Source organism: Colletotrichum destructivum, chromosome 9, assembly GCF_034447905.1.
Source record: "Colletotrichum destructivum chromosome 9, complete sequence".
Lineage (NCBI taxonomy): Eukaryota > Fungi > Ascomycota > Sordariomycetes > Glomerellales > Glomerellaceae > Colletotrichum > Colletotrichum destructivum.
The window spans coordinates 2291806-2306693 of NC_085904.1; the positions used below are offsets into that span (position 1 = coordinate 2291806).

At 55.6% G+C, this 14888-nt stretch overlaps 6 protein-coding genes across 6 annotated transcripts; 3 read left to right on the forward strand and 3 right to left on the reverse strand.

Moving 5' to 3' along the window:
• The first annotated feature begins 1557 nt into the window (after positions 1 to 1557).
• On the forward strand, positions 1558 to 2275 carry CDEST_13813 (uncharacterized protein). The gene has a single exon (XM_062929969.1). The coding sequence runs from the start codon at positions 1754 to 1756 to the stop codon at positions 2192 to 2194; it is 441 nt and encodes a 146-aa protein (XP_062786020.1). The 5' UTR covers positions 1558 to 1753; the 3' UTR covers positions 2195 to 2275.
• A 700-nt stretch (positions 2276 to 2975) lies between these two features.
• Positions 2976 to 5767, reverse strand: CDEST_13814 (Putative Actin family, ATPase, nucleotide binding domain-containing protein). Its single transcript, XM_062929970.1, has 4 exons — positions 5173 to 5767; positions 4647 to 5099; positions 4254 to 4568; positions 2976 to 4192 (listed from the first exon to the last, which is right to left on the reverse strand). The coding sequence occupies exons 1-4, from the start codon at positions 5479 to 5481 to the stop codon at positions 4130 to 4132; spliced, it is 1140 nt and encodes a 379-aa protein (XP_062786021.1). The 5' UTR covers positions 5482 to 5767; the 3' UTR covers positions 2976 to 4129.
• A 169-nt stretch (positions 5768 to 5936) lies between these two features.
• CDEST_13815 (uncharacterized protein) lies at positions 5937 to 6841 on the reverse strand. The gene is made up of 2 exons (XM_062929971.1): positions 6383 to 6841; positions 5937 to 6320 (listed from the first exon to the last, which is right to left on the reverse strand). The coding sequence occupies exons 1-2, from the start codon at positions 6574 to 6576 to the stop codon at positions 6248 to 6250; spliced, it is 267 nt and encodes an 88-aa protein (XP_062786022.1). The 5' UTR covers positions 6577 to 6841; the 3' UTR covers positions 5937 to 6247.
• A 617-nt stretch (positions 6842 to 7458) lies between these two features.
• On the forward strand, positions 7459 to 9009 carry CDEST_13816 (Putative GPI biosynthesis protein Pig-F). The gene is made up of 2 exons (XM_062929972.1): positions 7459 to 8143; positions 8202 to 9009. The coding sequence occupies exons 1-2, from the start codon at positions 7790 to 7792 to the stop codon at positions 8616 to 8618; spliced, it is 771 nt and encodes a 256-aa protein (XP_062786023.1). The 5' UTR covers positions 7459 to 7789; the 3' UTR covers positions 8619 to 9009.
• A 1841-nt stretch (positions 9010 to 10850) lies between these two features.
• On the forward strand, positions 10851 to 11806 carry CDEST_13817 (Putative proteolipid membrane potential modulator). The gene is made up of 2 exons (XM_062929973.1): positions 10851 to 11170; positions 11226 to 11806. Exons 1-2 carry the CDS (start codon positions 11047 to 11049, stop codon positions 11273 to 11275), a joined length of 174 nt encoding a protein of 57 aa, XP_062786024.1. The 5' UTR covers positions 10851 to 11046; the 3' UTR covers positions 11276 to 11806.
• A 1084-nt stretch (positions 11807 to 12890) lies between these two features.
• Positions 12891 to 14426, reverse strand: CDEST_13818 (Putative GTP binding domain, Beta-grasp domain superfamily; the record flags this gene model as incomplete). The annotated part of the gene is made up of 4 exons (XM_062929974.1): positions 12891 to 12920; positions 13010 to 14129; positions 14232 to 14241; positions 14333 to 14426. 4 exons carry the CDS (start codon positions 14424 to 14426, stop codon positions 12891 to 12893), a joined length of 1254 nt encoding a protein of 417 aa, XP_062786025.1.
• Positions 14427 to 14888: the final 462 nt, after the last annotated feature.

Sequence of the window (14888 nt, forward strand, 5' to 3'; positions counted from 1 at the left end):
ACCGCTGAGTGGTCGAAGTCGCCCACTTGACGTCGTCGTCGGCAGCGGGCCAAGCTGTTGGCCCTAGCAGGGGTTGCTTCTAGAGCCCCCGAAGGTGACGAGAGCAAACATGCCGGCAGCGATCATGACCAGCTGTTCGCAAAGGCCGAGGAGGCACGCCGTCAGAGAGAGAGGGTGGGAAAACCCTGTCTGCCAACTGCCAGCCAGCACGCACACCAAAGAAAACAACAGCTTTGGTAGTCAGCACGTTCCACGTTCCTTGCATTAGCTCCATTCCCCAACCCAACCAAGCTGGCCCCTACCTAGTGTGCCAGTTCGACCTCCTAGGCCCCCCCCCCCCCCCCCCCCGGAGGCTGGCGCTACGGACGAAAGCGGCAATCTGTTAGCAAAGCGTTACCCCATCGATTGCTCCAGAATGGCGTCTTTCGCCCAGCAAGAATTTAGCAGCTCTTTTTTTGTAAGGCCCGCGTGATGCAAAACTCGTCGGCGCCCCCCTGGGGGTTCGAGGAGAGGAGTCACGCGGGCCACCAGAGAATGAACAAGTGGAGAGGGGGCAAGGCAAAAGAAGATGGCGATGGGAGTTCGTCGCACGGGCTTGTACATACCGGCCGGCGCTTGGGGATGATGAAGTTGCTTCTTTTCCACTGCTCTTATCAAGAAAAACCAAGTAAATAAAAATGGCCCAATTTGAGCGTCATTGCTTATTGCCGATAAGGTAGGTTGCCGTGCCTAGTAACGAACATATGTTGCTTGGAGCGATGATGACAACTCAACTAATTAGTTGATGAAGGGGGGAGAGGAGGCAGGCCGCAGACAGCACATGCAGCATGCCGGCGGCATGGACGACCCTGTCTCACACCCATGGGCATGGAAAAAGCGAGTCCTGCCTGTGTACATCACGACATCCAGTTGGAAGCGCCAGACCAGAGGAGGACAAAAAAAAAAAAGAGCACTTCCGCCTCCACCGCACAAACATCCAGTAAGCCAAGCTACCTAAGCCATGGAGCTGGGGGGCCCAAGCTAGCTCCGCTCCCGTTGTTTTGGGGCCTCGGGACCGTGCTAGTTTTTTCCTTCCCTTCCTTTGCAACCAAGATCTGTCTAGCCCTCCAGTTTTTTTTCGTGATTTTTCCCTCTTCTTCCCCAGTTCGAGAGCCACCAAGAGCCGTCTTGCAAGCCAGAGCTTTTCCCAGAGTGGGCTTCTAGTGCTGATTTTTATTTTATTTTGGATGTTTTCTTTCTCTCTTACCTTGACCAACGCTACACCCCCCCTTCCATGCTGGTGTGTACATAGACTACGTACCCGTCGTCTCGAGCAAGAGCAAGGCCTTGCTCCCGTTTCCCACGCGCCGCTTTGCAAGTGCAACGCCGTCACTTAGCCATGGGGAAAGCTTTTTGCATGTCAGGAGGACGATGCGAAGTCCGTTCGCTTTGTTCTCGTAGACTCATGCCCCTCCATGCCACCACACACCCTCCTTCCCCCTCCCAAGGACCTTTACCTATAATAACTCGACCTCCTCACTCGTCTCTCAGGAGTATTTTCCTTCCCATCATTGACACATCCAAGACACATTAGACACGTAAATATACCTGTCGGGGCTACCACAACCTTTCCCACCTTCTGAGAGTTCAGACGACCTTGGCATTCGACGTATCACTTACACCACACCCACCACCACATCCAACATCTCAACCTCGCCAACTCACACTCAAATCATCTACACACAGCACCCAGCAACACTACAAAGCCGCAAAGATGCCTTCGCAGATCTTCGTCACCGAGCCTCACCCCACCGTGGCACCAAACACCTACATCTACTCCGGCCGCGGCGGCGCCGGCAACATCTTCCGCGCCCCCGTCACCACGCCTGCCGCCGGTATCACCACGCCCCTGAAGCCCGCCGCCGTCAACGGCCCTCGCCGCTTCTACTCGGGCATTGGCGGCGCTGGTAACCGCCACACTGCCCAGGAGCGGCCCGTCCGCACCTTTGACGAGGACTTCGACCGCCAGGAGATGCGCGACCGCGCCGCCATCAGCCATGTCGGCATCGGCGGCGCCGGCAACGTCATGCGCAAGAGTTCCGACGCCTCCTCCGTCCTCAGCGATGAGTCGTCCGTCTCGGACGCCTCCTCACTCAAGTCCCTCAAGGAGCGCGGCGGCAACCTCTGGCGCCGCGTGACCTTCAAGACCAACTGAGCCTCTGTTGAGAAACAACCATTACACACACATACACACACGAGAGCGATTTTGTACACATGTCTTTTCACATCATTCCCCCAAGAGGAAAAGGGGCGGCGTTTTTGAGGAAACTAAAAAAAGAGTATGGGAGTCGGATTCATCGACGAATGGGTTATAGCGAGTTGAATATGGCAGGGCGGAGTGGGGCGCGCCTCAGAGCAAACAAATGAAGAGTGGTTCTCGATACACTCTGGCTGGCAGACTCCAGAGGCATTTTCTCTTTTATTTGCAACACTGGATTGCGCAGAGGAGAAAAAGGGAGCATGGCAAAACATGGGCGTTTGTTTCTGGTGAACATGACATGCGAGAGCGAGCGAGCGAGCGGACACAATACCCCCAGATATCTGGTTGTTCAGCAAAATATTTTAGTTAGGGACTATCAATCTAAAAGCGGTGTCTCTTGAATATCAAAGGATGTTTATAAACAAAAAGAAAGCAACAGACCCCTTTCGTCCCTGTTACACCATTGGCCAATGTGGTGTGTTGATCCATGGTGAGCTTCTCGCGCAAAGCATACTAGTACTCCCAACTTCATTCAACTCTCGACATCCGATATGATGTAGTGGCCGCCATGATGCCCTCTCATTCGCGGATCAGAACTGGGTAATGTATGCCTCTCTATTGTCGCGTAACTATACAATTTGATAGTCATTACACACGCGAAAGTTGTAAATTTTGTTTGCCGGGACAGTGAACTCCATCTTACTATGTACCCCCCCTCCCCCCCGCAAGTTCGAACATCGGTTTCGGAATGATCGCGCTTGCGAGCAACCGTTGCCTCTGCTTTTTTTTGGAGGACTGTTCATCATTCCAATAGTTTCCTCCAGTTACATCCGACTTGTGCTTGCTACACACGACCGGTCAAGCCATCCATGCAGAACACGCAAGCAAAGGAGACGGTTGTTGCTATTGGGGTTTCGAATTCCCGTATACGACTCTTCGCGCCGAGAGGAGAGATATTGAGTGGGATGTGTGTGGCCAAAATGCGATGAGCCGGTTCACGCAACACTCAATCAAACCCCTCCGCTCCTGTCGCCAAGTTTCTTGCGAGTACCCGTCTCGACGCCCGCAAGCACAAATCTTGATATCAGCGGCGTAGCGACGCCAGGTACGCACGAGCATCTCGACACCTACTCGGCGCAATATGCCTGGGGTCGACCAACAAAGAGGCCTCTCCATTGGCTCCATCTTGACGGGAAGCGTCCCTAGGCATGCCGACGACATGGCCGAGGATTGGCAGAGCACGCACGGGCTTCAAACGTCTATAGGAGGATGAGCGGGCGTCAGTTCAGAAGCAAGCATTTCGAGATAAGGCAATTACAGAAAGATAAGAGTGGAAAAGCAAACATGCCCATTTCGACGCCGGGCACTGGTGCGATAGGTAAGACAAGGTTGCAATCTAGAACGGGGCTATAGGGCCGAGGGGAGGAAAAAGCAATGTTCCTTTATGGACGGAGGAAATCTCAAACCTCCTTTCGCTGCCAGATAGATGCCCAGTCCCTAATGCACCGGTCCGGAGCATATACTCGAGGTGTAGGAACAGCTTCTTATGTGTGGAAACATGTGCGCCAACGAGGCAACAGATTTGGGTATCATTCTCAACTTCTAGCTGACTCATTACCTCAACATGCTGCCTTTGCCTAAAACACCGGCCCTGCGGAGACCGTCTCTTTTCCGGGGTAAATCTCGAATCTAGCCAGTCCTCTCACTCTCCTTTTCGACTCGTGACGTCTAAGCTTCTCATCCGTTCGCACCCTCCTTGTGTCACTGACAGCTGACAGAGAGGCTGGAGGAAATGCAGCTCTAGATCTGCCAGCATGGACAGGGTGGGGGCGGAAACACCGTCTAGAATTCGCTTTCATCGAAACATGATCAAAAACCAAGAAACACGTATCACGTAAGTTTGGTGTGAATGATATCCGGGTTCTCGTGCCAGTCGTCGATGCTCACCCACATCTATATTGTCTCAAGTCAGCGTCCCGAATCTCATCCTCGCGAGGCGCCGTGGGAAACTCACTTTACGGAAGGTGCTGAGACCAGCCAGGATACTGCCTCCGATCCACGTGGAGTACTTGCGTTCGGGCGGCGCAAAGATCTTTATCCTCATGTCCTTGACGGCCAGCCTCTGCAGCTCCGTCAGCAGCCGGTCGCCGAAGCCCCTCGTCAGCGTGCTGCCACCAGAGAGCACAATGTTGCTGTACAGGGACTTGCGCAGGTCGAGGTCCGTCCGGTTGATAGCGTCGACGACGATCTGGTGCACGCCGGGGTACTCGAGGCCGATGATCTCGGGGTCGAAGAGAATCTCCGGCGCCCTGAAGCGTTCCGCGCCGATCTGCGAAAGTGATTAGCCCGCCGTTTCCCCATCCAGATGTCCCTCATCGGTTCTGGTTTTTGATGTCTTGTTTATTACCTTGAGCTTGTGTCCGTCTGGGAGGACGTATTCTACGCCCTTGGCTGGGTCCGCCCTGTTGGCCCACTCCTTTTCCTCCTTCCTCGGATCTTGCGCCACGTACGTGACGGACTCCTTGATGAGCCTCACAACCTCCTTCTCGGCGCTCGTGTGGAAAACGTAGCCGCTCTTGCGCAGCAGCGTCTGCATGTACTCCGTCACATCGCGTCCGGCCACGTCTATCCGTCGGATGCTGCTCGGCATGGCGAACCCCTCGTACACTGGCACCGCGTGCGACACACCATCTCCCGAGTCAAGGACGATACCCGTCGTCCGACCGCTGGCATATAATGACAGGACGGCCTGGATTGATGTGTACAGGGCGGGGACGTTGAAGGTTTCGAAGAGGATTTGAGCCGCGGTGTCGCGGTTGCTGCGAGGGTTGAGGGGGGGCTCAGTCAGGAGGACGGGGTGCTGTCGACAAGTTAGTATCGGATGGCATGTTGTACATTTCCCACTCTGTAGGAGTTTTCGGTGCCAGACGAACCTCTTCGCTAAGCGTCTTGAGTCCTTCGCCGTACACGTATTCCCAGATTTTTTCCATGTCGTCCCAGTCCGTCACAATGCCGTGCTCCAACGGGTACCTGATTTTCAGCAGGCCCCTGAGCTCCGTCGCCGCCTTCTGCCCGATGAAGACCTCGCCCTCGAGAGCGCCAGCGAGCACTCTCAGGTGCTTGGGACGGCCAACGAACGAGGGGAAGTAGCACTTCGGTAGGTCGTCGCCCGCGAAACCGGCGCGGATCGTGCCGGAGCCATTGTCGAGGACAATGGGCGCGTTATGAAGAGAATCCGTCATCTTTTTAGATGCATTCGAAGATCTCAATATCAGCTAGCCTCCGCCGTGTTTTTCCCGACTCGTCGTTCGTGGTGCGGCGTGTTCGTTTCGTCTTCGCGACGGAAACCCCTTTGTTTGTTGGTCTGGCGGTGACAGCAAAGTGGGGGCAGTTCGTGGGCAGATAGGCCAGTGACGGTCAATATCAGGTCGCAGTCAAGCTCAATTCGGTTCGCTAGCACCCGGATGCCAGGTATCGTCGCAGTCGTGGTCTTCGTGCTCGCCTTTTGGATGCGGAGTGTTGTCAAGTGGTCAAAATCGGAGGACAGCTTCAACAAGAACGCGGTCCCGTCCGGGGAGCTGCAGGGGCGCGAATTGCTAGAACGAAAGTGGAGTGGCGCGATTCGAAGGTGCCGCGCACGGGCCACCCGTCATCTCTTCTAAGTCTGCTTGTAAGTCAAAGCTGGTGGTTTTTTCTGAGGGTAAAGCTACAACTAAGGGGTTCGACGGATGGATTGCTGATATTGTTCGAGGTTTTCTTCGAAAGGGTTTCATCATTATGCGTATTGTTTACGATTTTTCTCTGGGTTTTTTTGAACAAAGTAAATTATGCATGCTCCAATCCATGTGGACTTCTGCCGATGATGTCTCCAAGCAGCCCCCGAACGCCTTGAGATGCTTGAGATATGTACATGTATATCCGTGGTATGACCAAAATCAACAAATCTAGCTTCCGACTCCTGTTTCATTGTTGCCAACTATGTGGTCGAACGGCATCCAAGAAGGCTGCTCAGATGCTGCCGTCACAGAGCTTGTAGCTGACGTAGGGCCAGCCAAGGATGACGATGGCAGTAGGGAAGAAGCTATGGGATGCAACGTTAGCCATTTGGTCCGAATGGATTTTGAAATGGTTGGCGCAGCTTACATTGATGCTGTACCGAGACGCTTCTTGATCATGGCACCGTAGTAGGGCTTTGCGTGCTCGCCGCTCTGGGACATCCTCTGGAAGGGGTGGGGCTCAAAGGAGCGAGCCACTTGGCGCATGTTGTGGAGGAGAGTGAATTGTCTGCGCTGGACAGCGAAGCGAGCAGCGTTGCGGGCGGCGAAGGCGGGAGACATATTGGGTTTTGAAAGGAGGATTGTGTGTGGGAGAAAGTCAGGTAGACACCTTGCTGGTTGGTTTGAGGGGAATGAGGCGGTTGTGCAATGGCCCTGTACAAATGGATGTAGTAGATGGTTGAGTTGAGAGGCTCTGTTGTGTTGCTGTTGATGTGTGATGATGATGAGAATGGAAATAGGAGCACAACAAACGGGAAGCTGCTTCGGATCTTATACCATGGAAGAAGTTGTCCCTTCCGGCGGCATACCTACGAGATCTGTGAGTCTTGACAAACGATTCCGAGATTTCCAACGGAAGACGCCTATGGTGGGCAGATGGGCGGGCAGCTTTGCCCGTAACATTGCCGTACCTGGGCAAGAAACGAACGAGGCTACCAACCCAGGCCGGGGCAAGATCATGCCATCCCATCTTGCAAACGGATCCCCCCAAAAGAAAGAAAAAAAGCCATGGCCAGGAATTTCCTTCCGCAGTGTGAATGACAGGAAAGTCTCGCCCAATAGACGCCAACCGCGGGCAAGCGCAGCGTGTGTGGTGGCCGCAAAGCCTGCACAATGGATAGCGAGGCGTTGGCTTCACCACCAGCAGGGAAACCCGTCGAACGGGCGATGGTGCGTTTTCAAGCAGTTTCCTGACGACTGCCCACACAAATGGGGTGATGTGGTCTGACGGGAGCCACCGACTCGGGACGCTGATTGGGCGCACCCGGGGGGCTGGATTCCTGACGAATGAAATGATCGCCACCGCTGACAATCTCGTCCAGCAATCAGACCATAGGCCCCAACCGGCTGGATGCGCCGACGTGGGTGAATCCGGGGAAACACTGGCAGCCGCTTTGGTCCAAAGTCGACAGATATTAGTCCTTCAGATCCCGAAGAAGAGGACGTGACATCTTCGAGATGTGTTTCCTTGATCCAAAGCGAGACCCTGATGATTTGACAGAAGTGTGACTCTGTAGCGCACCCATTACGATCTATAAGGGGCCTCTTAAAGCTGACTGGCCCAAAAAGTCTGGGGTTGCTTATCGTGGGTGTCGCATTCCTATCACCATGTGACTCGGGCGGATCCGACAGCACGGTGCTCGACGCCCGTCCCGGAATTTCTCCAGGGCCCGTGGCCTTCCGGGTGTCCGTTCTCGCAAAGTTAACCCGTACCCACGATTGACCAACCTTGGAGATTGGGGGTCCGAACCCGTTCGAATCGACTCATCCCACCATGCCACTCGTCGACACCGTGACAATGTCGACGCCATCATCAAAGGTCGCTTCCGATGCGGGCAAACCGAAAGACGGGCTGTACCCCGTCCACCCCCTGACGAGCCCTGTCGCGCAGGTCGTCCGACATGTACAGCCGGTGCTGCTCTCCGGCCTCTTCCTCGCGCAATTTGGGTCATTGGTGGCCGACCCCGTGCCGGCTCTGTACAGCTCCCTCCCGATCGTCGCCGCGATCCAGATCGTCTATGCTTTTGTCAGTTTACCCGCGGCGGGGTCCCAAAGCGCGAAGCCATCGAGGAAGCCTCGGCCTGGTGAGAAGAAGAAGGCTGAAAACACGGGACCGAACCCTTTTATAGTGAGTTGTGACGTATCTCAAGCAGAGGAAAGGTTTGCTTCTAACGATTGAAACCCAGGCCATATTCCTGTCTCTCCTCCTCGCCGTCCTCGTCACGCCAGCCATCCACATCGTGCTCGTCCTCTTCGGTGCCCCCTTCCTGACGCACTTTCTTCACACGCTCCTCTGCTCCGCGAACATCGCCCTCCTGTCGCTTTTCCCTCTCTTCTACGCTCACGGAGTCGAAGCGAGCACATGGGTAGCTATTGCTAGCGCATCTGCGCCGTTGGACGAGACATACGGCGGTCTGGTGGGAGGTCTGCTGGGTGCGTGGCTCGGCGCAGTCCCCATCCCCCTCGACTGGGACCGCGAATGGCAGAAGTGGCCCGTCACGATCCTGTGCGGCCTCTACGCTGGCCACACCCTCGGCAAGACGATTGGCGGCACATTGGCATTTGGCAAGAAGATGGCTAGCTCCGCAGAAAGCGACGAATAAGTTGCCTCAGTCATGACCGGGTAACGACCTACATCAAAATACTATGGCAAGAGACAGCGAGAAGGTACAGAAGACGCGACCCCCGTGTCTGACCAGAACTTGCCCGACGAATGCCGGGCCTTGCGGTGTCTGGTCAGCGTCTTTGGTTACTCGTCTCCGACCCAGGCATGTTGCATGCTAGATGAACTCTAGTCAGGACTCTAGAGGGCAACAGTTTAGGCCATGCATGGATGGATGGTCTAGAATTGCTCCAACCGAGCTAGCCTGCGGTAGGGCATACTTGGCTTCCGTGCAATAATTTGTTGTAATATTAGTTAGCAGTCGATCGTCGTTTGCTCGGCTCGTCAAGCCAAGAAACAGACAAAAATTACCAAGCCGCGGCCTTCGATCTGGTCAAAAGCGTAAAATGCGACGGTGACAATATTGCCCCATCGAGCCATAAGCACGCGTAGCAATGGCAAGCAATCCAGATTGTCGCGGCTAAGGATCTTGCGATCCGTCATGGCACACCTCATGACTCCAGCCACAGCAAACCTGCCGTGCCAGTCTGGCCGCCCAGCCCAGCCCTACCACATCCACGACGTGCGACGTGCACGACATCGAGGGTCCAAGGTCTGTCACCGTCCGTGACCCCCCGTCATAAGGCGGAGACAGGCCGCGTCTCCGTCCCAGCCCTGGTGGCTGCCGAACCGACTTGGCTCTCTTGCCGCCGGGCATGACTGGGTCCCTTGCTTCTACGTCACGGGGACCTTGGTTTCATTGGTGAGACAAACACTGGCAAAAGATTGCCGGTAGACGCACTCTGGGAGGCAGAAACGACCGGGACAACCGAAAAGGGATTCTTCAGGTGGGTGGAGAAACCGCTACAGGGTTTTGATCGCCGTGTCTTGCGTTTTCATCTCCGCAGTAGTCTGCGCGGACGGACCGATGGCCGCTGGAGAGAAAAATAGCATCAGCCATGAACGCGGCACGAAACCATGAGACAGGCAGTCCCCAGGGCGCATCTGTGGCTGAGCCATCAGTCTTCCGTGATCGCACAGGGTAGATCAGCTCTTTGAGTGTGGCGTATGTGGCTTATCGCCTGCAGGCCGGGGGAAACCTGGGAAGTCCCCTGACTGCTTTTATCATAGTAGCCGTTCTGTGTGGATGACGGCGGGTGGAGCGATGAGCAAAAGGAGCAAAAATAAGAAGCAGGCGTCCCACACGGTCGGCGCTAGCATGGGCTCGGCTGATGACGTAGCATCCACTTGTATCCCTTTCACCGAATAGAGTTGCGTATGCAGGCTCAGGTGCTCAGTCCGTCAAGTAAAGCAAGCATGGGTTGGATGAGAAAGCAGGCAAACAAGCAGCTAGATAGGCATGTATCGCACGCATTTTTAGAGGTGACCCGGACTGACCGTGCTGGGTCTACCAATGACGGCGGGAAAGGCTGGGCAGTGGGCAGGACGCGCAATGAGGCTCGATCTAGCACTGGAGCGAGGGGCGGCCACGGCGAAACGGAGCACATTCAACCTGCCTTGACGCGGCAGAGTGCATGAGCGAACAACAACGCAAGGAAAGGCGCGCTCGGCTGTAAGGGAGGGACGTCTTGCAAAAGGGAGGCATGACAACACAAGGCAGGAAATGGCACAGATGCCGTGTCCATCCAGTACGGTGATGCGTAGCAAAAGCGCAAGGTTGCTCCGCTCGGAGTCCCAGGTCTGCCCAGAAGACTCAGAGACCAAGGCCCTAGAGGCCATAGACACAGAGAGGAGGGGAAAGGAGAGGAAAAAAAGAGACAAGGTCATTGCTGATAAAAAAAGAGTGGGTCGAAGGTTTAATAGTGTGGCTTGTCCGCAACGCACGGCACACGAAAAGCCATCCCATCTCGCACCCAAGCAAGTCAAGCGAGTGCATGTACAGAGTAGCAGGTAACATGTAGCTGCGTACACTGCCGAATGTGCCTGATTCCTGCCGCAGCAAACCGGGAATGGGTCGATGACGCATGCCCCAACTCATACCACACCCCCCCAAGCCTTCGCGGCGACCCGACCAGACCACGCCCGCTTGTTGGCCCGTCTTGGGAGGCTGCGCTTGGGTGCTTGGGGATTGCTTTCCAGACCTCTCTGGCCTGGCACCTGCGAGTCTGCGACCGGCTTGTCCCTTGTCAGACGTAAGGTAGAGCGGGAAGGGGGGAAGGGGAGGGCCCCATGCAAGTCCACATCACATCACTGTGAGCTCGCTGGGTCGTGGCTTCCCTGTTGGCAGTTGCTCTCTAATCCTTCTATTTAATCATCTCGTCCCCAGCCCTTTTGCCTCGTTCTTCTCCCCTCATCATCAACCAACGAACTCTCACTCGTCCACACACATTAGATCTCCGAGATCCCGTCGCGAACCACTATACACAAACAACCAAACTTATCACCAACACCCTACAACACAACTCAAAATGCCTTTCACCGCTTCCGATATCTGCAAGATTATTCTTGCCGTCATCCTCCCCCCCGTCGGTGTCTTCCTCGAGCGTGGCTGCGGTGCCGACTTCTTCATCAACATCCTGTTGACCATTCTTGGTAAGCTTCCTCGCCCTTCAACCCATCAATGATTATAATACTAACGAGTGCGCAGGTTACCTGCCCGGTATCATTCACGCTCTGTACATTATCCTGAAGTATTAAGTGCTGCGTCGCCAAAACTACTCGACCGCACCCGTCTCCACGAAAAGGACATGTCGATTTAGAATCTAAAGCGACATGACCTCGACTCTCCCAACGATGCAGCAATGTGTTACCCAACCGTTCCGAAGGAGGCTGGCGGCGTAGGCGGTGGCCGGGCATTCCAGCGACCCCAGCTTCCGTCCCATCCGGCAATACTGGGGGATCCTCCTGTGATAGCGGCAGGGATCTTCTGCTACTGCAGGGTTGGGGTGGTCGTTTCTTCAAAACTCCTCACCAACCACCGTTACCACTTGTTTTTTACGTCAACAACGCACAGCAACGGCCTACTTTCCTTTTCCTGGCGGTTCTATTCATGGGCATTTCCCACGTTCTCACTTGCGGCATGCGACTTTTCGAAACGACTCTGTTTTGGGCAGGCATCCAAGGCCAGGATGGGAAATGAGAGATTCGCGCTGTGTATAGCATGCTTAATTCGATACCCGGAACAATCAATCTCTTTTGTTTACAAAAAATCACACTACTACTTGAATCTCATCTCGAAGCTCGGAACGTTTCGTGACATGTTGAGGAGATTTCTTTGACTTCCGCCTGTGCCGCATGACAGTAGTGGTCAGACGTCGCAATGCGGGATGGCATTCGACACTCCCTCCGCCGTGACGCTAGCATCTGTGTGATGTCACATTTCCCGCATTGAAATCGATGAGTCTTAGCCAGAAATGAATTCCGTTGGCCGCCGAAGCAGCCGGTTCTGCAACGCTACGAAGGGCTTAATTCTGATGGTTTGCGTTTTTTTTCTGGGTTGGTTTAGCAACGAGCGGGCAGACAGCCAACCATTCCACAGTGGAAAAATTAACCTTGTTTTGCCATGAGTTCGAAATCCAGCGGACGGCCCCCATTGCTATGTGCTTGTCCTGCAATCTGCCTTACTCGGGTCGGTTTTCTCTACAAGGTAGCATCGTAACCCAAGCGTCAAGCGGGATCCGAGAAACGCGTACTCAGAGGCTCGGTATAGCGGACCCCCCCCCCCCCCCCCCCCCCCGTTCGTCAAGTCAATAGCAAGGCCCCCCTAACCTGTTAAATTACAGACTGAACGCGAATCTCTAGACCAGCGACCTCCGCACAGACCGTTACCACGATGGGGGACGATCGCAGCGTCACCACAAGAGCGAAAATTCTACCACCACGGCTGATCCACCGCCAGTCGGTCGTCAATGACTCGGTCTCGCAAAGAAGAAGAAGAAGCAAAAGAAGGGGGAAAAGGGCCGAGGTTTTGGACCATTCATTTTATTTTCGTTTTCGTTTTCCAGGCGGCTTCCCCTGCCTGCTCCCCTATCCCCACCGACCCGGCTTCCTAGGCACGTCCCCCAGTGATCTCGCCTTGCTGGGCGGCCATATACCTCAAGCCTGAGAGAGAGGGTCCCGGAGTATCCGCCGCCAACTCTGTGGAGCTTGTTTCGCGATTCGCGAAGGACCCTTCTTCGTCTTTCTTTTGGGCAGTGGTGAGCGAAGGTAGTTAGTTTCATGGGTCAATGGGTCACGTTTTAATATACGGGCGGAGGTGACATTTGGAGCACTGCCACCAGCTATTCCGGACATGCCCGCGCGCACGGCCGTATCAGGCCCTCCCGACCTTGAACGACAGGATCTGGTGGGTGGTGACATGTTAGCTGATCCGTCGTCGCCGAGGCGCGTGATGAAGCAAGCAGTTGGGTCTGGGTATCGCGGGGCGCTTACATCGTTCTTCCCGACCGCGACGGGGTCGTCCTCCGCCACTCTCTGCCCTCCCGCGCCCTCGATGTACGCGATGGGCGCGTCGCCCATGACCTTGCGCGCCGCCTCGCCCACCGTCGTGCCCTTCTTGACCAGCACGCAGTCGCGGAAGACGAACCGGGACTCGGCGGCGCCGGAGCTGAAGGAGCTGGTGTTGCGCACCGGGAAGATGGGCACGAGGCCCAGGATCTCGGCCGCCTTAGAGAGCACTTGCACGACGCCTGTCGACCCGAACCGGTAGAGAACCATGTCCTTGAGGTTCTCTATCCGGTTGCGATTCTTCTCGTCCAACTCCTTGAGCCCGCCGCCCGTCGGGTCCCCTTGCTCGATGAGGTCCTCCCTCGTGTCGACGAACTCGCTACCCTCCGTGTACTTAATGTAGCCCTGCTTGGCCATCTTGCGCAGGAAGATCTCCGAGATGGCCGAGCACAGCACGATGCTGTTGGGGTCCTGCATCTTGGCGATCTTGGAGATGTTCTTGTCCGCGTCCGGGTGGTCGATCTTGTTGAGCGCGATGACGGTCGGGAACTTCTCGTCCGTGAAGGCGTTGACGACCCGGTCGATGGTCTCGGCGTCCCAGTCCTCGAGCGGCTCCTTAATCCCCAGCCGGTCCAGCGCTCGCGCCACCACGTTGGACGTGCTGCCGTATCCCGAGAACTGTCCCTGCAGCGTGTCGACGGCCGTCGCCTTGATGGCCATGTGCCGCCGCCGGATCGACCCCCACTTCTCCATCAGGTTGCCGCGGATCCATGCCACGATCTCGCCGCGCAGCCAGGCAATGTCCACTGAAGGGTCGTAGCCGCGCGTCTCTTTGCCCTCGGCGTCCACAGTGCCGGAGGCGTCCACCACGTGTATCAGCGCATCGGCGTGTCGCAGGTCGTCAAGGAACTTGTTGCCCAGCCCTTTGCCCTGGTGCGCGCCGGGCACGAGGCCAGCGACGTCGAGGAGCTCAATGGGCACCGAGCGCCGGCCCTCAACACAGGCGCCGTAGTTGGGCCGGCAGCGGTCCGAGACGTTGTGTCGCGCGCAAGCGCATTCTATTTGGAGGTAGCCGATCGCTCGTTGGGGGTCGATTGTGGTGAATCTGGACGCGGGCCAGCGTTAGTGAACATAGAGTGGACCGACCGAGCCATTACGGTGGTCGCGAAGTGACGTAAGGTAGAGGAGAAAGGGTGGAAAGGCGTACGGGAAGTTTCCTGTTCACGATATTTCCATCAGCGACCAGGTCGTCGGGGTGTCGGTTTTTTGTCTCTCGGTCGGGACGGGCTTTTTTGGAGGTTTACGGACCAACTTTTGACGAGGCATCTGTCAGACTGTTGAGCGTCGTACTCTTGCCGGCCGACGGCTTGCCGACCAGGCCAATGAGCGGATCCCGAGGCATCTTGAGTCGGTTTGAGGGCGGCGGGAGAAAGCAAAAAAAAAAAAATTGTATGCAGGTTATGATCTCCCGTTGGAATCTAAAGCCGTTCGAGGGGTAATGATTTTGCGAAAGGGCGCACATCCCACCCTGTTGCGACATCCCCGCTAATGCAATGAGGGGCTGGCCCCGATAGCCTGCGGTCCAGTTGTATGCTTGGGTGTGACGTAAGCACCTAGCCGATATCATTTCGCGGTTTGACAGGCTTCAAGTGGGAAGGATTGATGGATGAATTGTAGCTGCGAGTTTGTATCTCGCAGCATAGGGCCCAAGCAACAAAATCCATCTTGGGCGATCCCACAAGCAAAGCCCACAGCAATGGCAGCCAAAATGGGAAGCTTAGACTCGCTGTATTCTTAAATACTCCTTGAGTGGGTACCCAAGATAAGACTTTCTTGCACTTTAGGTATCTAGAGCATGAGGCAA